At 44.3% G+C, this 25,201-nt stretch overlaps 1 protein-coding gene across 1 annotated transcript in view; it reads left to right on the top strand.

Moving 5' to 3' along the window:
* FGFRL1 (fibroblast growth factor receptor like 1) overlaps nt 1–24,428 on the top strand; it is a 170,064-nt gene extending 145,636 nt beyond the window's left edge. The window contains exons 4-7 of the mRNA XM_062575204.1: nt 8,462–8,542; nt 13,120–13,404; nt 16,394–16,747; nt 19,433–24,428. Of these exons, the coding sequence (XP_062431188.1) occupies nt 8,462–8,542; nt 13,120–13,404; nt 16,394–16,747; nt 19,433–19,842 (1,130 nt within the window). The 3' untranslated portion in view covers nt 19,843–24,428. The remainder of the gene's footprint in view (nt 1–8,461; nt 8,543–13,119; nt 13,405–16,393; nt 16,748–19,432) is intronic.
* The last annotated feature ends 773 nt before the right edge of the window (nt 24,429–25,201 follow it).

The raw sequence follows: 25,201 nt of genomic DNA on the forward strand, positions 1-25,201 counted from the left end.
GGTAGCCATGGAGCACTTCTCTTGACACTGGAAGTGCCACAGAGAGCAAGGAAAGACCCAAAATTTCAGGAAGGCTTCTCTTCCCAGCATTAGGGAATGTGACTGGCAAAGTGGAGGGAGAAAAAGTTGTAAAGTAGACACAAATCCTAATCAGATAGGTAGAGAAGAGTCATGGGTAAGAGGGAAGGGGAGAAGAGAAAAATGAGCATGGTGTAACCAGGTCTCATCCAGGTCTCTTCTAGGTTCTTATTCTCGGAGGAGATCAAAAATTCCTCTGTAGAGATAGACTAAATGGAAGGATTTTTTTTTGACTTCTTTGTTATCAACATCCTTTTCTGTTGGACTTTCTCATTCTTACTGATCATACAGTTAGGCCCTACTCATTAAAACAGTGTAAAAAAAATTTTACAGATTTGTAAAATCCCTAGTTCAGACATAGGTAGACCATTATCCCTTTTAAATTTTCCAAAGACTGAGGAAATAAAACTTCTTCTTCTTCTTCCTGTCTACTGTCTAGTAGTCGCCTCTCCAGGGATACTTTCAGATATGCTGAATTTGAGTATTCTTAAATTCTATCGCAATGTTTGTGTCTTTATAGAATCATAGAATCAGTAAGAGATTAAGAGTCTTAATCTCTTTATATGCCTAAAATTGTCCCTATCTGATGTTCTGTCTCTCCACATCTGAGATGTTTACTTCTCTAAGGAAACATGTAATTCCTGTCCAAACCAAAGCTTTTTAATCAAGCCTAAGCAATGAACCACAGCATTTTTCAGTGGTCTGCAAAAGAGTACAGACCAGGGATATGTCTACTGTGCACTCTCAAGCTAGATAGCTACCAGTCCATAAAGTAAGCTGGCTCTGAGATGCCGGTGCTGGACCATTTTGCTTCCTTCTTTCATTATGTGCATGGTAGCTGAAATCTCTGGTCATAAAGCACTTGCTGCCTGACACATGTTCACCTGTGCATTGAAATGCGGAATGCAGCAGTAACCATCAGTTAAGAGCTTTGTCCTCTAAAGGTAATGGGATAGGCCTGTACCTCATCATCCTTCCTTAAAAATGTGAGTTACTGATCTAGCTAGGGACAAAGACAGGTTTGCTCACTCCCAAACCAGGAACCTGATCTGCAGCCTGCAGTGCCAGGGGACAGGTGGGCTGCAAAGTTTTCTTTTGCAAAACATCTTGCTTACAGAGAGACTCTGTGCCTGAAGTGAAATCCATGGAAAATTTTTACATGGAAATTCTCATGAAAATGGCCAGTGCTGAAAACACCAAAAAAGTCACTAACACAAAACACTTTTTTTTATTATTATTATTTTCAGGAAATTCTAGTATCAATAGCTCTGGTTATTTTTGGCACAACAGGAGCCAAAGTCAGTAGGCAGTAAACTCTTCAGTGCCCATTACAGAGGCAAGTTCTTTGCCAGTAACTTTTTAGTTTGTTTCTTTAAGAAAAGCAGAGTGTTTCTTGGCTATGTGCTACCCTGAGCAGGTTTCTTCTTTTTCATCTTGAGGGGTTTTGTTTGGCTGGGACCAAGAAAGGAGGTTTCCTCGAGGAGATTTTTTTTTTCTTCCTTTCAAATATTTCTACTCCTTTTGCTTTCACTGTGCCCTTCTAAAGAAATTCTAAACACATTTCCTGCCTTTTCATAACATCAGCACTGTTAATACAGTAGACAGGTTAAGGAATGGCAAGCATGAGATGAAGGGCTGATGGAGGAACTATGAAGAACATTCAAAACGACATCTAAAATTTAAACCAGGTTTGTTTTAGTAGGCTGAATTCATTGGAGTTTTGTGCTATCTGCCTCTGACAGAAAGGAGGGTTCAGATAAAAAGCTTGCTATATTAGAGCTCAGTGATGGGAGGAAATTCAGAATCAGTCAAGATCTAGACTTTGCATATTAATCTTTTTCTTGATTTCAAACAGGCCTTGATTTAAATCTCTTGATAATGGGATTGCCAGCCCCAAGAGTCTCAAGTCATTTAAATCAGACTTCCCAAAAATGGTGGAACAGGCAGAAAAATCATAAGGTACAAAATGAGTTTTGTTCCTCTTTCTTCAAGCATTTAAAGCATATTTGTATAGAGTTCTTTACAATCACAATTCTTAGGAATTGTTACTCAATAACAAAAAATTGAAATTCTCAAATAGTTATGTCAGGATAACAGACCTTCAGAAAACACCCAAATATCACAAGACTAGCAACCAAATCATGGTAGTATCAGCTGGTATTGGTAGCTTACAGATGAAATCATGCATTAACTAGTAGGTAGGGATGCATTTCCCTGACTACTGGGGATTAATATCAACTGAAATTCTTAGTGAAACCTGGAGCGTTAATCCACAATAAGGAGATCTGGGGAAAGCAAGTGTCGTAATCCCTGCAAGCCTAGCAATAAAGTTGTGACTGCCTGTCTATATATACCACGGACCTTTCCTCAAGTCATCAGGTGTATCAGTCAAGCTACCAGAAGATGCCCGTCCAAATTGGTCTCATTTCCTTGTGCTCTCCTTCAGATCCTAGGAGGATTCGGGGAGCATCCTGAATTTCTCGGCGATAAGCTGAGATAAACTACTTTTTCAAGTCCTACTTTTATGTTACTGTTCATCTTGTCTACTGCAGCATCAGGACTATTGAAAAGTAAATCCAGATAGCTATTGGTCCAAGTTTCTGGTGATTTCCCACCGGTCAGTTTTACTGGTTACACTCAGGAGAGCAGATTCTAATTTAACTCCTAGCAAGGCCCAAGACCACGTGCCACAAGCTACTCCTAGGTTGTCATTCACTGGACCTCTGCTGCAGCACAGGATGCTGGGGTGCAAATAGGATGTGCAAATAAGGTGCATCTGGGCAAATGTAGGAGTTGAGTCTTAGTGCTGGAGTTCAGAGAGATCTCCTTCATTCATCCATGGGAGAAGGCCTCATTATACTTGTTCAAGCCTGACTGGATTACATCACTTTCCCCCTCATTTCACTCCCTCCCCACTTGCCTCCCTCCTTTTATTTACACCCCTTGTTCAGCAGCGGCGTTGAGCGGGCACTGCCTTAATGATGCATGCTGATCGCTTCATTCCCCATGGCCCCCCATGGCCTCCCCCGTTGCTTTGAAGTGTGCTCAGGTCTCCGGCTCCAGTTCAGAGGTCACTTTGTTTATTTATGCAAAGCTGGCTCATCTGTGAAATGGGGCTTTCAAGGCCTCCAACATCAAAGGCTCCAAAGCTGGCCCCATCAAGTCAGAGCAGGGACTGGCCTTGCATTATAACAAATTAAAGCAACTTTGTGAATCATAGAGAAACATTAGGGCTCCATTTTTGCTTCATAAATTGGGCTGTTGTTTTGAGTCGGGAATGGATGCTCAGAACCTACTGTTGGCCTGAAAACAAGTCATGTCCATTCAGTTAAAATACGAAGCCTTCACAGAAAGTCTGTGGGTAAATAAAATTTGATCCTGGCTCAGTAATGGTCTGTGAATATTTCCCATCAGTTTCTTTCAGAGCCAAACTGAATTTTCCATGAGTTTTAACTTTTAAGAGGGTATGGAACAATTCTGCTCTGATAATAAATAGTAATTGTATCCTGCTTGTATGGCACTCTTTGTCCCATTGGATCCTCAAAGCACTTTGTCAATTAATGGAATTACACGCAGAAATCCGTTTACTGCTGCCACGTAGCCTGCTCTGGGATAGCAAGGAGAGCAACAAGATACACGGCAGGCAGGACACACAGAGCACCATGCTTTCCAGAATGTGAAAGGGCAGTTTTGGCCGTGACCTCAACATTGATAGTTAATAGCCTCATACACTCAGATGTGTCGAGTCTCGGGGGGGGGGGGGGAAAGTCCCTTTCAGCCCCACCTCACACTTCCCTGCAGAGCACCAGCATCTCAACTGCTTGCCAGACAGACATTTGGCATCTCAGACCATGTACAGCCAGATGTGGCCTTTGGAGGGGATGGGGTTACATGTGTTTGTCAGTTGTCCCCAGATCTATCATGTTTTGATAGAGGAGTCTTCCACTTCATATTTCTTGACAGGTCAGCATGCTCTGTAGCACTGAGAAACCAAACTGTGCAGTGAGGGCACCTAAATCATTTACACAGTGGGTGTTTTTCTAGCCGCAGATACTCGTGACATAAAATTAGTCAGTGATTATTTTTCAAGGCAGGTTTTCCACTTCGTCTTCCAACTGGCTGCTCTCCTAAGCCTATGATACTGTCCAAGAAGTCCAGTACAGGATGACCTTCCAATAGAGGTCACAGAAGAGGGACCTTGTAGGAAACTTCAGCAGCTCATCCTTCTTAGCACTGCCTCTCGCAGTAATCTCCTGGCAGCAAAGAGGGCAATGCTGCATATCTAGTCCCCACTGCCCTTTGGCTGCAGGCTGATTTTTTTTTTTTTTTTTTTTTTTTTGTCTGTATTTACCACTCTGACCTGCTTGCCTCCCTGGGAGGTGACAAGGAATCAGCTTCTTAGGTCATTTTTGAATATAGCTAAGACTCATGTGACTTTTGCTCCTAACTCACTGTTTTATATGCTGGTCATACTTATCAGAACGTGGGTCGTTTCTTTAGGCCTAGCGTCTAATAAGAATAGTGCGAAATCAGACCATTTGTAGAGCATTGGATTGAAATGCAGACAGCAGTCTTCTGACCTGGCAGCATTAACCAGATGTTACAGATTTAGTTGCTTTTGTGCACTAATACAATTCAGAGCTTGCTTCAGACTTCAGGTTTGGGCTGAACATACAGAACTCTTCTGAACATACAGGAAATTTCATTTTGCTTTCAGTGCCATAGCTTGGATCCCTCTGTCTAAGTGAGCAAGCTGACCACAGAGCTTGTGGTACAGAGAGATATCCATCCATAAACAAAGAATTGCTAGCACAGAGAGCAGAACAAACTGCAAACCTTTTTCCCTGCCGCAGGAAACCACCTGATGTTAAAATGGAAAAAAATTAGCAAGTTCTTCAAAACAAGGAGAGATGGATACTTTCCATGTAGTCACAGTCCTACCTTTGGATGTGGCAGGTGGAAGTCCAAATCATGATGATACCTGGATCACCCTTAGGTGATCCTTAGGGTCTTCCATCCTAATGGATGTTCCTGAGATAGCTGTCTCCTGCTGGGCAATTCAACTTTATATAATAATAAGCTCTTTATTGCCTCTGTAATACTACAGTTGAGCTTAGGGCACTCAGCTAGGGTGCAGGCGAAGACATTCAAATCCCTTCTCTGAATGCAGCAGAAGAGGGCCTGGGTCATACATCCCAGGTGGAAGTGTTATTGTTATATTAGTGGCTATTCTGCTGGCTTACTCACACTTTTAAACTTGACTGGAGATTCCTGGGTTTCAGGGAATCTGCCAAAATGAGCTTTACTGAGTTTCATCCTGTTGCTGCATTTCATGAATCAGCTTTTTTTCATAGAGTTCCCAAATACAAGTTAGTCCAGATATTATCATGGTCAATCTACAAGCTAAGAACCCAGGTCACTTTGTATTGCAGTTGGAGCGGAAGCCTTCACCCAGCGTTCAGCCCGGGATTGGGGAAGGGGTAGTTTGGCTCTATATGAGTTGAATTTCCATGTCTATGACATTTTTTCCTCAGAGACCTCTGCTATGTTTTGTCAATAAAGTTGCTACATTCTCAACAAACATGAGACTGGTTCCAGTGGATCTAAAATAATCTACATAAATACATGCAGTTATTTATTTAGAACTTGCTCCTCTGCCAAAATATTTATTCCATAGGCTCAGTACGGTGGCATTAGTTATGCTGATCTGTGCTCCAAAAATGATTTTTTCTGGGCTTGTTAGGTTACTCCACAGGTTTGGGATTTGGCAGGATAACAACCAAACAGACATCTTCAAAGGGGCAAACAGATTCGGAGCAATTTTACTTACATCAAAAGCTTGGCAGCGTGTCAAGAGGTGTTGGGAATGCCAGGCAGGCGCTGTGTGCAAGCAGGAGGGGCGCACATGGGCTGACATACTGTAACACGAGGCAGGAGGCAAGGGAGGATATACCGCTCTTTGTACATCAGGCTGAGCAGGATTAAGATATAATTGACAGAACATCACCACTTAAACGTCTTAGCCACTTTTAAAATATTCAGCAGCTTAACAAAGGGCAGGAATCCTACATCTTTGACCACAGGCTTTCTTTTTTTCCTCCACTGCTCAATGCTTTTTTTTAATTGTGCTGAGGGATTTAGTAAGTCCTCTGTCAGCAAACATCCCAGATTTTGACTGTAGCACTACTGATATTCATGTGAAAACTTGTACAAACGCCAGAAGATAATTGATTCAGTATTTTGACCTGAGAGAGACAATTTGTCATGTGCAAGCTATCGTCAGTAATGCATATATTTGTATTCGCTGCATTCAGTTTGCCAAAGTTGTAAAGTTATATTTGCAAAACGCAGCGCATGGGTTACTCGCCCATGAGCCTCAGAGGAGCTGGTACGACGATATGTTTGCACTCGCGGCGCTGAGCGAGAGCCAATGTTTCCCGAGCGCAACTGCACTTCACACAACTTCCCAGTGGGCTGTGGCCCCTGGGAAAGCCTCGGCTTTTCCAGTGACGGAGAAGAGCAAGAGGGAGGTGGGAAGGGAGGGGGTGGCTTGAGCGAGCTGCTGGAGCAATGGCACGGCGTGCTGCTGCCTTGAAAGTTTTCTTTTCCCTTCGAAGTGACAGCTGCACATACCTCTGGGGGGGACTTTGCTGAAGCAACCACGAGGAGAAGAGAAAAATCTGTCAGGGCGAGGGGGGACGGACCCATATGGCATTTCAGCCTCTCTGTTTAAGAGACAGCAGCAACCGAGAACAGAGCACGTGTCGGCGTAAAATGCCCCATGCTGAAGAGCCGGTATGATTTTTCCAAAATAGCAGGAACTGGGAGGAGGATGGGGTTAAATACACATTCTTCTCTCACAAAGCCTGCACATCGGTTCCCTACCAAACACTATGTAAGCACCATCCATCTTCAAAAACAACCGTAAGAAGCAGCTCTATTTGTACTTCTTTTTTTTTTTTTTTTTGGGGGGGGGGGGGGCGTACTCAAGTATGGGCCAAGTTTAGTTTTTCTGCTCTGCTGCAGAAATTAAATCAAGGGTTTTCCTCTCTTTTACACTTGAGATCTTTTTCATATGGGTTTTAGGATTTGGGTGTATGGGGGGATTTATTTTTTGAGTCGTGTATCTGACCTTCTCTTGAGGGATGTTTTATGCTATGGGAGAAGCACTTTGTTATTGCAGTGGGCATTTCCCTGCCTTCAACTGATCTGTCTTGGAAAATCTCTTGCAAGACTGAAGTAACAATTCAGAGCTTCATCTCACGAGCTTCAGATACATTAATGCACTTTAGCAAGGAGTTGAGTAGCTCTTGATCAAAATCTTGATCTTTACCTGAAATCCAACTATCTTATGAGGCTGCCTACCTCTGTCCATAGCCCACGGAAGAGCCATGCTCTTAGCTGGGCCATCACACCTAGCTGCCATCTGTCCTTCACTTGGATCCCCCTCGTGGTGTGCAATGCCTTGCTGTAAGAGGATGTTCTGAGATGAACACTTGTACAATAAATGTGGGGCTATTACTGGGTGAGGAAAGTCTTCTCGTCCTAGCTCTGGTGCCACAGAGGCATGAGACTACAAGCACCACTGCTTCCCTAACTGTGGAAGGAGGCTCGATATGCTCCTCTGCTCCCTCGTCCTTTGTCGAGTCCCTGAAGATTGCCTTATTGCAATGGCAATCTGAGGTGGGGGCTGCTGGAGGGGCAAGGGTCTCACCTTTTAGTTGTTTACACTAGCAGTATGGGGCACATAGTGGAGACCTTGAGGCTGCTTAGTGATAGTGGTGATAGGCAACTATAGTGACAAGTGTGTCATTGGTACAGGAGAACAGGTGTTCTTAGTTAAAAAGAAAAATTGCTTTTCTATTCAATATTGCTGTCTTTCTCCACCTGTAGCTTTGCATTCAGTATCTCTTTGAGGGCTAATTTGACCCCAATACGCCTGCTTGGAAGCTGAAAGGTAAATTAGTTGCCCTAATTCTGCTGCTTGTTCTCAGTGTGACTGATCGTATAAGTCTTCCCCACCTCCCAGGTTTAATTAGCTGTAATTTTGATTTATACCATTATTTGTATAGAAGGTACAACCGATCAGCTCCTCCTAGGGAAGAGCAACCTGTAAACATAAACAAAGGGGCTTTTGTCAGCTATTAATGGAAACATTGATTAATCTCCCATTGCATTGGTAGCCTGCCGAAAAGCTCATCGAGCAGCAAACTAAATTGTTCATTAAACTGGCCAAGCTGAAAGTGCCAGGATGTGGATGCCAAATATATGTTGAGTGCCTTTCAGTGGCGTGATGCTTCCAAGAGGTGATGCAAACTCCTGTCATTGTACCACTGCACTGTAGGAGACCTTCCTAACATCTTTCCTTTCCTTTCCTTTGCAGATGATGCCAGCTCAGGAAAGGACAGCCAGGTACCTGAAGGCTCCAATGGAGAATATGAAGATCATTCTGGGAAGCAGTGGGGTAAGGGGCAGCATATGTTTTGGGGGTTTCCTCTGTTCCTGGTTCACTGCTGTTCATGCAGCACATTTTTCAGTTGTTGAAGGAAAGGAAAAGGCAGAGTGGCAGGAGTGACTTCTCACTACAGATGGTCAAATGATAAACAGAGCCTGAGCTGAATGTGTTGGTGTGAATGGATCCTGTCCAAGGGTCCTTCTGCAAAATGCAGCCGATGATCGGCTCTGGGGCCCCCTGCCATATATCCCAGCATGGTTCTCTCTTGCATTTGTTTTTCTGGGCAGTCCCTTTCCTTTTGCCTGCGCAGCTATTATGGCTTTATAGACTCTCTGTAAAAGGCGTATTGACTTTTACAGCAATATTTCCAAAAGCCTTCAGTGCCAGCATAACACTGTTCCCACTGAGGGCAAATGGGAGGTCTGACTTCACTTCAGCAGAATTAGCATTAGGCCAAAGCTGAGTATTTTTGAAAATTGCTCTCTCTTTTAGACACCTGCATGAACTTCTCTAAGCCCCAGGCTGTTGAAGCATAGGATTCTGATGCAGTTGCAGAGCTTCAGGAAACTGCTAAAATCTCACTTGGAACAGGTTCTGAGTCACTGCAAGACTTGCAGATCCAACTTTGGCCAAAGCACTCCTTTTAGGACAATAAGTTGTCAGGTTGATGCCAAACAGCTTTTGGTCATTACTGACAGGAGTGCTATGTGAGTTTATGACCCCAAGGCATGAGGCATAGCATTTCCATTTTGCTCTTACAGTACATCCCTCATTTTAATTTTATAATACAGAGATGGCTTTCTCCCATATTTGCCTCATAGCAGAGGTAGGGGTGGAACTTGTTAAGCTTCACCTTGTAAGCCCCTACCACTTGAGCTGAGGACACTTTTCTCCAGGAGCTGGTAAACAGGGAATCTGATATGATGTGGTGTAATCCAGCCCACACCAAGGGGAAGCAGTGCCATAATAGCCTTGAATTACAGACTAATTTGAACTTGAGCTTGCTCTGGGAGATGACAATAAGCTCCGCTCATTCTGGAAAAGAATGAAAACATTTTAGAGCCAAAGAAAAAGGGGGCTTGGATAGGCTCCATGTCAGGAGTCTCCCAGTATAGATTCAGCAGCTAGCAAGAAAAGCTAGCTGACTCTTCACCCTTACCCTAGTGGAGACTGGAACAGACATTGAATGCCATGGCAGATGTGCTTCAGGGAGAGCTGGTGGGTGATGGATCAATATCACAACAGTATTATGATGGTAGATGTGTGTAGTGCTAAAATTATCAGTCATTTTATGGGCAACATCTGATGGGAGTCTCTGGCATGAGTTCATGCACCTTGAGGTATTCCCCAGTAGAGAAGTTGAACTCCCTTCTCAGGTGTTCCTGACAACATCCAGGAATTGTTTCATTTCTTTTTCATTAGTCTGAATAAATTGTAATGGTAAACAGCATTTCTGCAAGAAACTCGTACACATACTGTCTCTTTGTCCCCATCCACTTGTGTTTTCCCTTGCTCTTGTGTGTGGCATAATTTATATTGTATAAATGTAGTTCATGTTTATGAAGCAAATGCCAAGTTATGTGGAGAAGAACAAGCATCTGAATTATAAATAACACATAGGCACTTTGTAATGAGTTTCTTTGGCATTTCAACAAGTAGACCTTCTGTAAATGGTACAGATTTGGGGGCAGACATTTACAAGTGCCAATTCAAAAGAGACTTTTTCTACCTCTCCCTCACAGTGCTGCCTCTCTCTCTTTCTCCTTTGAACTTGCTGGATCTCTTTCTCTCTCTTGTGTGTGTTTCTCCATTTTTTGTTAACTGGCCTTTCTGAACTTGTCCAATTCAGGCTTTTGTCAAGGAAACATTCAGGACTGTCTAAAAGGGATCTGGTTTCAGCATATTGAACACAGCCTGGAGTAGCTTTTGAGCCCACATAATTGCTTAACCTTCTTCAAATGGAAGAAAGATAGAAAGAGCCAAAGAAGTTTAGTTTTACCTGCAGCTTCTTGTGTATCTGGGCAACATCGCAGGAGGGGTAAATGCAAAACTCCAGATGGATTTGTGGAAGCTGCAGTGGGAGGAAAACCAGAGCTGTTAAAGATGTGTTTCTTGGGAGAAAAGATGCAGTTTCTGTCTCACAATGGCATTACTGAGCAGGGAGACCAAATCATTCTGAAATACTGCTGTGGAACTGGGGAAGAGGTAAGGGAGAGCCTGAGGTTAGAGTCATTCACTAACTTGACTCTTCACTCCACATGGGCAATGTAAATTGCCTTCTTATTCCTCACCTGCTCCAGGATGTGTTAATCTTAGCTCAGGAATCCCATCCAGTAAGAATCTACCCCTATGTGGGCCTGCAGTTCCTGGTCTCTGTCTAATTATTGCTGTATTAGAGAATGCTACTTTAGATCCGTTTCATGGCTGGTTTTCAACCTGTCTTTATGCCATGCCACACTCCATTTCCACAATGACAGCCCTCTACCAACATGTGTTTCTCAGCTTGAGCTTAAATTTTGGCACTTCAGTGCTCTGAATGTGTAGCCCTGATAAGATTCATTGTCTTTCAAGGGGGTGGTTGTTTTTATTGGGAAGAAGGCCTGTTGCAGGAGATCATCAAGGGACTACCCAGCCATTTACACACCACAACCTGTGGAGCGGGTTAGGAAGTCACCTTGCTGCTCAGCTGTTGCCGAGCAGTGGAAATCCTTAGATTACACATGAAAGCCTCTGTATGGAGAGCAGAGTATTTCTTCTGAGAAAGAGTTTGAAATGACATGGCTGGGACCCAAAATGACAAAGCGGCAAAGGGAGGCTGTGGAGGCAGATGGTTTCTCCTACCGAAAAGGACTCCGAAGGGTGGGTATGCCATAGAGAGTCTTCATCTGAGAGAGAGGGCTGTTGGACAAGGCCACAATGTGGGGGACATGCTCACAGACCTCAGAGGGGATGGCTTTTTTTCTCCAGTGCTTGGAGAGAGGAAGCTTCAGACCAGCCTCAGACCAGATGGAGGACCATCTCAGTGAGGAAGACGTAAGAAAGGGAGTGAAGGAACGAGTAGTAAATCAGTTTCTGGCAGAGCTAGTGCCCTGGGCAGAGGGCTGGCTGGCTGGCTGTGTAGTTGGGAGACCACTATACCATCCTGTAGCAAACTTTCCCAGGTCCTGAGGCACAAGCTCCTTTGAGATGTTGTGTGCTACTGCTAGTGTGTCTCTCCATTCCCCATTGATGAAGATTCGTGACTGATGGGTCTAATCCAACCCAAAATGCCACGGTGCAGTCCACTCTTTGACTCTTTGCCTACTTCCTTTATTTCTAAAGAAAAAGTGCAGGGAGGGTTTATCAGGGATTGAGAAAATAAAGAGTGACTGGCCTTTGGGGCTGAAGGATAAGATTATGGTAAGAAACAAGATTCAAAAACAGAGAAAGAAAGCTGTTGTGGAGCCACTAAATGGACTCTGAGAGGAAACTGGCTTTGCCAAAATAAAAAAGAAGGGAGGTGAATTTGGCAGGAGTATCCTGGATGCAGTGGGAGAGTGCCAAGTGGGAGTTAGAAATGTCATTAAACTCAACGGGAGTCTGCCATCAGAAGTGCCCCCGGACTGGCATTGCATAGTTGAAGTAACTGTGGGAAATTTGTAATTTCTTTTGAGTTGTTTATTACAGGATGGTATTAGACAAGCTTTTGCCTTGCAACAGATTGTGTTCTATTGTTTAACTGTCTTAAAAGCTTTTGCAAAATTTTTTCTCCATATTGATTAATTAGATCAGTCATGATTTTGCAGGAAGGTACTCTGCAATGTTAGCAGAGGTGCAGGGTACAGAGGTGCCACTTCTTCTCCCTCTGGAATTCTGACATAATCAGGGATGAATTAAAGTTAGGTGCAGTTGAGAGTATAAATTCTAGATTTTACCAGGTGGTGCCCTGCGTTTCTCTAGTGTTCCCTGTCACGGCTATCACAAATATTTGTGATTTCCGTGGTAAGACAAGGTGCAATCAAAATTCCTGACTCTGACCACCAGCAGCGATCGACCTTTTCAGTTCTCATTAAATCCAGTGAGAGTTAAGGGGGCAAAACACCTCAGAAAATGATGCTTCAGGTGACATAAAAAAAGAATGAGAAAATTGTCATCCCTGTGGGAATCTGAGGTTTCTTCTTAGGTCTTGGGTAAGGGCTTGTATTTATCGCATGGAGTATGGTAGTAATTAGAATGTGATTATGGGGCCACATTTTGCCTTTAGCTGCAGTAGTGTGATTTTGGTACTATTTTGTGAGATTATCTGACTTGGTTGCTTTAAGGACACTGAGGAATTCCAAGTTTGTATTTTGCAGAAGGCTAATGCAGTGGTCATAGCTCCTAGTAGTCCACTCAGATGTTCAAACGTGTGAGGCTGGATTGTTCTTCCTTTCTAAGGATATCAGGCTGAGTCCAGTATATGAGATACAGTGATACATTGGCATGTCTGGCACTGCTGGGTGCCTCACAAGCAAATCTGGCCATAACACTCGACAGCAGTGTTCCCCTTTGCCTGTTTGCCCCTTGGCCTGTTGCTCACCACCTTCAATATTTCACGCCTTTTGCAGCCCGGCCTAGGTTCACTCAGCCTGCCAAGATGAGACGGAGGGTGATCGCCCGTCCTGTTGGGAGCTCCATCCGCCTGAAGTGTGTGGCCAGTGGGAATCCTCGGCCTGACATCACGTGGTTAAAGGACAATAAGCCCCTCACACCCCAAGAGATTGGGGAGAACAAGAAGAAGAAGTGGACACTGAACCTGAAGAACCTAAAGCCAGAGGATAGTGGCAAATATACTTGCCGAGTGTTTAACAAAGTTGGAGAAATCAATGCAACGTACAAAGTTGAAGTAATCCGTAAGTGCAGCCTCTGGGGTGGGAAGGTGTGGAGGGAGCTGTGACAAGGGAGCTGAGTGAGTAAAGAGGACATGGTAGTGAGTGTGCAGTGCCAATAGCTGGATACAGATATAGCGGAGGGTTACAAATATAAGTGGGGACAGAGAAGACATTATTGAGAATCTAGAGTAGGGCTAAACCTGAACTGGAGAGAATAGCATCCTAAATAACACAATTCATTAGTCAGAAATGAAGAGAGATACTCGGGAAAGGTCATCTGTAAGGGCACACTCATGGAAAACATTCACAATTGCCCCGTTCAATCTCATGTCACTGTTGGAGTCACTTTAAGGACGGTCTGAGACCCAGCTGTTAAGTCCTCTAAGGTACCTTAAGAGAGGGATGGAAATATTCAGAGTGGCCCAGATTACTCTATCAGAGTAGTAATAGGATGAAACCAATCAGTGACAAATTTAGGCTAGGTATCTGTCATAAGAGGTCCACTTCATTAGAGAAGTCTCCCAAGGGACTTAGTAGAAATCTAATGACTAGAGTCATTAGCCAGACAAGGCTTTAGTGCCAGATTTTAAAAGACATTTAGACATTTGAAGGTTCAGGTGGGTACAAATGGGCCACTACAAAAATCCCACATCTATGTCTTTAGATGCCTACGTAACTTTAAAAATTCAGCCCTTAGAACATGAGCTGTGGGGGATTACCCTGCTCTGTGGTGGGGTGAAGTAAATTGCTCTTCTTAGTGCCTAGCTCTCCTGATTCTGGGACTCTAATCTCCCACTTCCCCTATTATTACTGCAGATAATTACGCTCAGAAAGCTACCTAAGCCTAGCAGAGAAGAGTGCCTACTCTTAAATCATCATATTTTGTCTATGACATCATTGTAAGTTGTCATGGAAATGACTGTGAAGCAGCCAACTCAAGAAAGAGGAGAAGATGGGCTGAATGGGGGGGAGATCAAATATCCTTCCTTAATGAGGAGCAGGGGCATGGAGAGCTGCTACCAGCCACATGGAAAGCATGTTGTTGCTCTCTCTGTGCATACATTTTAGCATGAGAAAGTTTATCCTAGTGCGAAAGACCGTTCTTAAAGGTAAAGATCTGTCCTCTGATAAGTCCTTTCTCTAGAATAACAGGAATTAAAAGCACATGTGGGGAGCTCTGTTGGGCTCCAAATGCACAAACCTGCTGGACATCTGGGATTGATAAAGATGCAGCTGTGTGGAGACAGTAAAAACATGTGTTTACACTAAAACCAGGAGCAGAGACAGGGAAATGAATCAAGCCCCATCCTAATGGCAGCTGTGGCATTTTCACTTCATCAAAACCAGACAGCACCAGGAACAAACCCTTTTCTGTGTCCCTGTTTATCTTGGTTTTTATCAACTTAAAGATGTGTGTAACCTTTGTTTTCATTAGCTTTTGCTGGCTAGGAGTGAAAACAGTAACCAAAGCTGGAACCAGAATCAAGTAGATAAGAGCATTAAGCAGTTTTCAGACATGTTTCTATTTTTAACATCATTCTGTGGAGCATTTCAGGTTTTATTCAATTTCCTCCCCTTCCATTATTTTCCCCTGAGCCTCCACTCTTAAGCCTGACCTGCTTATCTGAGACTTAGTCTCCCCAGCTGTGATTCCTGCTCGTGGCGTTTAGGCGCAGTCTGCAGAGAACAATGTGGTATTTTTGCTGCTCCGGCAGTGTTTCCTGAGCACATCTGAGAAGCCCTTGTTATTGATAGCATCCCGAATGTCTGAAAGAAGGTCCATTGTTCCTTCCTCTCACCTCAAAGCCGGTGGTGGTGGCAACTGTGTTGTTACGTGCTCAGTCCTACAGTGTTTGCTGTCAGAAGAGGTTGATCATTGCCAACAGTTACCACCCACTATTACACCGTAATTTCACTCTCTACCTAGGATAGTACACTACTTGCAGTACCTTCCATATCACTAATTTTTCTGATGCTCATGCTCAGAAAGATCCTAGATCAGAAAGATCCTCAGAAATGGGAGGTATATTCTTCTATCTTTTATTTGACTTTACATGGTGTCGACTCAACCTAAGGCTTACGATCATGCTGGGAAGGATGGTCTTGTGAACCTGCAGAATGCCTTGTGTTTGATTTCCTCTACTACCATCTTATTTTCTTCACCAGCTGAGAACTGAAGAAAGATTTTCATGAGAAAAGGAAGATTTGCATATTGGCTAGGGAAACAAAAGGTTTCTGAGCTACTCTTCCACAAAGAGGATGCTTCATACTTAGAGTGTGGACCATTAGACTGAAGAAAGGAATAGTAAATGCAGGGAGGTGAGGATGAAGTGGACATCTTGCTCACCTGTAGTGGCTGAGGTCTTGACTCGCCTCGGCAGTGAACAGCGTGAGATGGCCTCCTGTAGCATTTGATTTTCATGGGCATCAGCCAGGCCTGGCAGCCAAGGTGACAGATATCTCTTGAGGGACTCCCAGAGCACAGGTGAGACAACATCCACAGCCTGCCCTCACTGCCATTAGACAGCATATGAAGAAAGGGGCCCTTCCTCATCTGATTTAGTCTGTTGTTAGGGACATTTGAGAAGACCAAAAGGGGAAGGAACATCTCCTACTCCACCTCACTATCCTCAAACTGTGGATAGCCACAGTGGTTCAAATGTGGACTTTCAGTAGATTTACACTTGTAAATAACCTGTCATTGGTAATTGGTTCATATTACAGATAGGAAGATTCAAGTTAGACATGAGAAAAGACTTGCTAAGACTCAAGGCAGTGGAGGAGCTGTCTGAAGAGACTGTAGAGCCTTTACCTTTAGAGGCTGTGGCAGAGGCAGGGGCAAATTTTTATCAGAAATGATTTGGAGAGATCTCAGCTTGCCTTGGTACAGGGAGCTGGGATAAATGTTTTTCCACATCCCTCCTATGCTTTGTTGCTATGTTTCTGCAATCACAAGTTAATCAGATTTGCAAACACCTTTTTCCATGGAGCTCCCTGTGTTTTTGTGCAGAGAGGACGAGGTCCAAGCCCATCCTGACAGGAACGCATCCTGTCAACACGACAGTAGACTACGGCGGGACCACATCATTCCAGTGCAAAGTCCGCAGTGATGTCAAACCTGTCATCCAGTGGCTGAAGAGGGTGGAGTACGGCACAGAGAGCAAGTACAACTCCACCATTGACGTCGGGGGACAGAAGTTTGTTGTGCTGCCCACCGGGGAGGTCTGGTCCCGTCCTGATGGTTCTTATCTGAACAAACTGATGATTACTCGAGCCAAGGAAGAGGATGCAGGAATGTACATTTGCCTGGGCGCAAACACTATGGGCTACAGCTTTCGGAGTGCTTTTCTCACAGTCCTGCCAGGTGAGTTTTTTCTTTTTTCTCCTATCTGAACTAGTAGTCTGCATTATGATATTCATTAATGCAACTGCTGTTGCCCATCCTCACCTTGTCAGACTCCATGGGCCTCCGTGATGCCATGCTGATTTAGGCTAGCCTAGGGATTAGTGAGGGACCATACACTGCTGCTGATTTTCTCTTGCTGGTAGTTCTTCCTCCTCCTCCATGGAGAATAATGATTTCAGCATGATGACATAAAATCAGTTTGAAAACACATGATCTGCTCCTGTGTGAAAGAGGAGCTGGGAGATCATACTACAGCTACAGGCTCTACATCGCCTGAGTGTTGGAGTGCAGGAGGTGAGAAAGGAACTGAATCGCCACAAAATTTACATCCCATTGCCTTAAATTTCTGCTTTTTCTTGCTTTTATTTGTATTGCTTTACTGGTAAAAGAAAACAGTGATACAGACCCATAAAATGAGAGAAGAATGAAAGCTGTCCTGGTCACAAGGAAAGGAAAAGAACTGGTGTAAAAGGGAGAAAGATTGATTAGTTAAATTCTTACTCAGTGATCTGCCAGGAGCCATTGTGCCAAACTCACAGCTGCTTCCCACCCCCCCAGGGCCCTAGAGCTGGTGTCTGTGACCAACTGAGGCCATATCGTGTGTACTCCAGGCATACCATCCTCGCTTTGTCATTTACTCCTTTCCTTCCTGTGAGCGCACTTCTGCTCTGATAAATATTTTTTATTAAAAATGACATCTCCTTCTGCCTCATTTTGCCCTGTAAATCTAGCATCAGATGAACCAGCTTTATGAAGAAAATCAGTCTTACCACTTTTTCTTCCTTTTACTTTTGCAAGGTCTAACGCAGCTAAGAGAGTACAAGAGCTGGAGCCAGTATTGTATCAACTTAGCTGTCAGGTCTAACGAGGTGCCGGCAGTCCAGATAACAATGAGAGACAGCGACTGTTAACTCTCTTAGACTACTAGGACCAGTTCTCTGTGGACTTAATGGGGAAAATCCTCATGTTCCTGTCGCTAAGGCAGCTAACTATTCACCGACTGCCAAGCTTTACATCTCTGTTGTCACTGGGAGTCATTATCTGCAATTTAGACACCAGCAACCAAGAAGAAAATGTGGATACAACCTTGGTTCCATCTTCTGCATCATTTAGATATGAGGACTAAACTCCAACTAGAAAGCTTGTCACTCCCAAGGAAAAGGCTGTGTGGGTGGGATGTAATTTAAAGCCGCTGGGAGTTTCCAAAGTGGAAGGGTTTGATCCAGCTCCCACTGAAACCAGTGGGAGACTTTCCATTCATTTAAATGGGAGTATAATGCAGCCTCATACCAAAACCAGAGCCTGCAGGCCTGTTGTCATTGGCAGTGATGGAGAAGGAGAACCCAGCTTGCTCTCAGAAGTGAAGATGTGGTTGCAAGGCCATGAGTTAGAAAAATACAGTTTTGCTTGTATAGCTACCAGATTTGACATAGACAGCTCAGAAAAACAGCACAGATGAATATCAAAATGTCAAGTTTTCATTTCAGCCCAGCAGAGAATTTCTGCCAACCAGCATGAAGACTGTTGTTTTCATGGTCAGCTGATAGGTCATTCCTTCATCCTGTCTTCTCTTCAGAGGGAGGCTGGACCAGATGACTTCCAGAGTCCCCTTCCAGCCTAAATTATTTCTGTGATTCCCAGTCTTTGTGGATCAAAGTTTTGTCTATTGAGGTCAACAACATAGCTCTTTCTGACTTCAAAAGGACCACATGGTATATATTTAATATTTCAAACTAGCCATAGTTATCAAGCAGAGAAAAAGACAGTAGTGTCTTAAAGAAGTTTAGCTTAGAAGTGATATATGTCTGAAAATAGCACACTGTGCCATTTGGGTAGCCTGTGGTTTTTCAAGTTTCTGAGTGTCCACATGCAAGCAGGGCTATGAACCTAGGTATTTGTCAGGGCATTTGAAAATCACTGCTAGTATCTATCTAGATGGGGGCTTCGACAGCTAGATACTGCCCCAGGACTGTGAAATTGCAGTTCTTTGGTGCTTGAGCCCTAAGGAAGGGATACCAGTTCACCAACACTTTCCTGTCCGTCCTTTCCTTTCTTGTCCTCCCAACCACACAAGAAACTCAAGACAGCCCCTCCAAGCCACTACGTTCATGCTGCCTGCCATGGCTACCCAGCTGAGCACTGCTCAGCAGCTCCAGAAAAACCATCAGACAGGGATATTGAAGATCATCTAAACACCCTGTGGACACAGATATGTCTAGTGGAGGGAAATGGGGCAAGCTGTTGCTCTGTGTCCCCCAACCTAGGCTGCAAAGCCCTCTCCATTGTGGAGTGCGGCTCTTGGCAAACTGTCTCTTGGGCTGGCTCTAGTGCATCCATTAAAAATTGTATAATACAGTTAAAAAAAAAAAAAAAAAAAAAAAGACTCCCTTGTGTTTTCACTCCCGACCCCTAAACCAGAGAAAATGAGTCGTTTGCCCTTTCAGGAGCATTGAGAAGCTACACAGTTACCAAACATCATGAGCATCATGAGCTGCCTGGGTTTCTGCCTTTTGCTTGGTCTGGTGGGCTTGTCAGACAGCCTGTACCAAAGCCAACCGAAGCGTGACATCTGTTTTGCATTTGCTTTGCCTGCATTTAATTAACTCTTTCTATCTCATCCCTTCCCCTCCTCTCCCTGTCCAGATCCCAAGCCTCCGAGTGCACCTGTGCCCCCCTCCTCGGCCAGCAGCCTGCCCTGGCCCGTGATCATTGGCATCCCGGCTGGAGCAGTCTTCATCTTCGGGACAATCCTCTTGTGGCTTTGCCAGACCAAGAAGAAGCCCTGCTCTCCGCCGGCCGCTGCCCCTGTGCACCGGCCGCAGCCGCGAGACCGCATCTGCGTCTCCCAGGTGCCCGACAAGGACTGCATCTCCTCCATAAACTACGAGGAATACGTCGCCCAGCAGCAGCATTTACTGTCCCAGGGGCCTGCCCTTGCCCCAGCTATGGCATCCAAAATGTACCCAAAGATTTACACGGACATCCACACCCACACCCACTCGCACGTGGAGGGCAAAGTCCATCAGCACCAGCACATTCAGTACCAATGTTAAGAGTGTGCCCATGGACGGTAGCTCGGCTTGGGCTTTTCCTCATGGTACCTCAGAAGAGACTGCTCCAAGTCAGCTCACACTGCCAGCAATAGGCAAAGCAACCAGAAAAGATTATATATATATATATAATTTTAAATATATATATACATATATATATAATTGTATATGCGTGTGTGTATGTGTGTATATATATATGTGTATATATCTATATCTATCTATATAAATATATATATAATAGAGAGAGAGAGAGAAAAGAGATTTTTTTTTTAATTATCGCAATCAGGATGTAGCCAAGGAGTAATGAAGGAGCTCCAAATCTCAGTAAAGAGGCAGCCATGGCAAACAGCGCAGCCTTCTTGCATTTTCTAATCCAGGTGGCGACAAATAAGATGGGACACATTGATGTGAGCCATCATCTCCTTACTTGTGTTGCTAGGAGCAATATGAAGGATAAGAGGAGACCGGAGAGCTTTTCCAGGTGGGCACTGCAGTTGCTGCACCTGCTGAATATCCAAACCCCCCCCAGAACATCACTTGCTTTGGTGGGAGGTCATCAGCCTTCTCACCCTTGGGAGAACGCAGGGGAGCCTATTCCTTCAGAGTGACTCAAGCCTTAAAGTTCCTGAGGTTTAGTGCCAAAGCGCCAGGAGACACAGTCATTTCACCTCTTTTGCGGGGGAAAATATAGCATGAGAGCTTCGGGAAAAAGTAATTTCCATTCAAGACGTGAAATACCAAATGCTTCACAAGAGCAGTTCATCGCGTCTGAAATTATAACCGAGCCAGCTGGTCCAAATTCTGTAAAGCTGTTGTGTTTCTGGCATGGAGGGGTCTGAAGATCAATATGCAAGTGCTGCGTTCCCCCTAGTCCTGAGACTCAGTGCCACTGCCAGGAGAAAGGAAGGATGGGAAGAAGAACGTTGTACAGAACATCTTTATATTTATATTTAAGAAATAATAATAATTAATAATAATAATTGAACTGCTGATGGTCAAGGAAGTGAAACACGCTGCCCTTCTCTGATGGCTTACAGTGACAAGCTACTAGATTTTTTTTTATGTCAATGCAAAATACCTGAAAAATGTTAGATAAAAAAGAAAGAGAAAATAAGAAAGTAAAATAATAATCTTGTAGGAAAAAATGAATTTGATAAATATGCACCTAGGTTGTGTGTGGTTCCTCCCCTCCCTTCAGATAACATCTGAAAATGATACCATTTCATTTTAGTTTAAACAAAAAGGAGAGACGATTAAAAAAAGGACCATATTAAATACCTAAATGGACTGGAAATGAATCCAATTGCAAATATAAGCCTTTGTAATTCTATATAGAGTTTAAACAGAAGTCATGTATATTTAATTTATTTTGTTAAACAAGAAAAAATGTATGATATTTTCCTCAAAACAGGCATTTCTATACGTATTTTTGATCAAAGAAAATAAAGATTTCTTTTTTTTTTCAGGTTCTATAGATGCCATGCTCAGCATATGCTCCATGTAGCGCGTAGCTGTTTAGCTTAACTTGAGCGTTGACTGTTGGTATGCCCTTTCACATTAGCCACGTGTAATCCCCTAACATCAGCGCAGGTCCTGCCAGTGCCATCCTTTCCCCATCCTTTCCGTTAGAAAGTGGCCTTTTCCGCTGGTTGTATCCAGGTTGGCAGGGTCTGCACTGACCGGATCCCAGCTCACGGATCCCACGTTGTCTCTCTGCAGTAGCAAAGTTCTCTGCTCACAGCAGAATCCTTTTTACCATGTATTGAAGAGGGGAAAAAAGAAAAAAAAGAAAAAAGAAAAGAAGTTGGGTTTGTTTCCTACCCACCAACCTGTGTTGGGCTTTCTTGCAAAAAGAATGTTTCTTAACTCAAAACGTTATAATTTGTGAGCCTGTAAAATGAGTTGCAGCCTCAGGGGGCTTGGGAGAGCAAAATGGGCGAATGGCTCGAGCCGTCGCTGCAGCTGCCAAGCCTGCAAGAGTCGGCAGAGGTTCGGTCCCTGCAGCGAGGGCGAGGCGGCGTGGCTGGCCCGCACGGCGGGCTCACGCCGCGGTCCTGCTGCGTGCTGCACGCAGGCACACGCACAGCGCTGAAGCTTTGGCGAAGGCGGATGCAGCAATGCTGCAATGCGGTTTGCTGTTCCCCCGAGTCTCGCTTCAATTTAGTCGATGGAGGGAGGGAAGAAAAAAAAGTTTGGGTTGACCTGGGGTGATTTTTCGGCTTGCTTGTCTGAGTCGCCAGCAAGCGGAGCAGCTCACCGTTTGCTGCGCCGTAGCGCTGGGATTGGGCCACGGTTCAGCACAGCACGGAAGCTCTCGCTTTCCTTTGCCACCGCCTGCCCAGCTCCATAGTCCTCCTACTGCCTTAGCCACCGGCATCAGGGATCCATCCATCACCAGCATCTCCCTATGCCCCTGCATGCCGTGCTGGCAGTGGCCAGGGCACTCTAGTGGCACCTGGGCACAGGAGGAGGAGGAGGAAGAAGAGGAGGAGAACCTGGGAGGCCTTTGCACTTGTGTGGAGTTTACCAGCTGGATATTATAGTGCGATACTCATGTATCCCTCACAGTGGTCTTCCTGCAGAGGTTAATAACAAGGCAAATCATTGCTTGTGTTTTTTGGAGAGGTCAGGGATCGTTTAGGCATTGTTAACACTAATTTATCAAGTCCATAAAAGCTAAATTCAGATTGTGAGTATCCATACACATCCCCCCATTTTCAGGGAGGCTTAACTATGAGCACTAAAGGCTCTGTTTGGATATAAGGTGTAATTCAGGCAGGAGTTTTTAATGGCTGTAGCTTATTGAGCCATTTCATCAGAAAATATAAAATGCCTTTCTACACTAAAAGTTCACCATCTCTATTTTAAAGAGCCAATAAGCTGATGTTTCCATGAGAGCTACAGCTACTTCTCATAGCTCCTGTCTATATAGGAATCATGCTATCCTTGCTACCACACATTGCAGCCCTGTGGAGGGCATGGCGGGAGGCAAGCTTCATCTCTGCGTGAGGCCGACGGCCCTTCTCAGCCCTCCGTGCCCCAGGATTGTCCCAAGAGGATGCTGCTGCACACGCAGCAGGAGACTGTGGTGCTGACACTGCTTTCAAAGGAGGGCGTGCACACCATTTTTGTGTGGTTCATCTCTAAGCAAACTAGGAGACTGTGTTATGGCACTTTTTTTAAGGTGGCAGCTGTATCTCTGATCTTCTATGAAAGGGATGGTTAAAAGAAGTAATCCTGTATGTCCCATATAGTCCAGTCTTCCACGCCAAGGGTGATGCTCTCCACCAGTGCCTTCTGCCCATTGTAGTTCTGAAGTTCTCTGGTGTGGTGTCACGAAATCAAAAAAGCATATATATTGCCAAACTTCTCCAGTGGAAGGAATGGCTCCTTCTCGCCCTTTAAAGCTCTTGTTTTTAAGTGCAAATTTTTTGTGATGCTGATAATGAGATTTACAAGCAGGAACTCTCCAGAGAGCCACCCAACATGGACCATGCAAGGGCTAAGGGCTGCTGCAGGTCTCAGTCCAGGTGTTGAGCACGCAAGTGGAGTCTGGGACACCTTGTGTGAGATGCCACAAGGGTCTTATTTTTTCAAAAAGCTCTGACTGCTCATCCTGCCTGGAGTAGCAGCTCTCTCTTTGGTATCACATGCTGGACACTCAAACTGGTGGTCACTTTGTGAAATCTTGGTCAAGGCTGGGATCACCTGACAGCAGGGTCTATGGAGTGGTGACCCCTTCTGGCAGTCCCATGTGCTCAGGTGGGCTGGGAGAAGGGCAGTGATGACCCTCAGCCAGCCTTGTCATTGCTAGCAAAGTCCTAAAGGCAGAGCAGTGGGTATATTCTTAGGTGAAATTCACCCCTAGGAAAACACAGTCTTATGTTCTGCTTAAACAGAAATGAGAATACTGTCTAGGCCTTGCGTTGGCTTCCTGCGCATGGTGGGTTTTGCCTTTCGAGGGATTATTTTGCCTCAATTCTAAGTGCTCATGCAAGAGTCACTCTGCTCCATGCCCACTGCATGCCTTTTGTTTTTAGGGCTCAGTTGTGCTCTGTGTATATTACAGTCTGCCTTGGTCTAAATAAATACAGCCAGATCCTATCCGGATCTCATTTTCTTCAGTGGGACAAGATTTGCATTCATCTTTGTTCGTGAATACTAGGAGTTTAAAAAAAAAACATAGTCTTGCTATTAACTACTGACCCTATTTTCAATGCAGAAAGTTTTTCTTTTATATATATATATATATATATATATATATATATATATATAAATGTATATACAAATATACATATATATGTATGTGCCAGACTCTTACAGAAGGCAGTCATACTTTTAACAACATGTGGCTTCAAGGATCAAAGGAAATTTAGGCTTAAAACTCACCATCTTTGTTTATTTTATTTGTGTTGCTGATCAAACATGGCCTTATAAGTCAATTTGTGTGTGGCATTTTTAAACTTTGTATGGACAATCTTTGTACTGTCATCCCTTTTAAACTGAAAACTTTTATCAGCCATTTACAAATAAAAAATGTCATGTCATTTTCAATTGGTGGTAAATACAGTGACTAGACACATCAAAAAGACAGGCTCAGTGTATGTCTGTGTCAGGGTATAAATTAGAAAGGAATAAAAGAAGACTGGGATTAGGTTAGTAGAGGGTAGAGTTATGCAAACTTAGTATATTTTGAAAGAAAGGATAGCACTGTGTGTGTGTGTGTGTGTGTGTTGAGTGTGTGCGCACACACATTAGGAACACCTGCTGGTGTACCAAAACAGAGTACTGCAAAAGCACCTTTTGCACCACATCGTGGTCTGCCTTGTGCAGGTGCTCTGAATCTAGCAGAGGCATTATTCTTTTTAGTGGTGTGGAAAAGTTTTCTGTTTTTTAGTGAATTGGGACTATTTTCGATCACTTCACCTGTAGAGGCAAACACCAGAGTTGGACCACAAGCTCAGTGGTGCAGATTTGGGTGAGCTCAGTGGCAAAACCCCGCTGCTTGAAGCAGAGCAGAGATTTTGGTGTGGAGCCCAGCTCCTTCAGCCCTGCAGGGCTACAAGCAGGGGCATCTCAATACTTGTCCAAACTTTCAAGCTGGGACATTTTTGAGTTCAGAAGAGCTAGCCCTCACCCACAGCTTCATCTTGGAGCCCCAGGGCAGACATAGCTGTGGGTGAAATCTGGGAGGTGGTCAGGGACTGACAGGGAACTTGTCATGGATTTACTGCTTTCTGTCTGGGCATCACCTCTGCCTACATGGTGGGGATTTTGTGTGCCCAGGCCTCTAACTGCCCTGAAGTCAATGATTATGTCATAAACTTTTCTGTCCACTCCAACTCTTGGAGATACCAGTGAA

The sequence above is a fragment of the Rhea pennata genome, chromosome 4 (assembly GCF_028389875.1).
Source record: "Rhea pennata isolate bPtePen1 chromosome 4, bPtePen1.pri, whole genome shotgun sequence".
Taxonomy (NCBI): domain Eukaryota; kingdom Metazoa; phylum Chordata; class Aves; order Rheiformes; family Rheidae; genus Rhea; species Rhea pennata.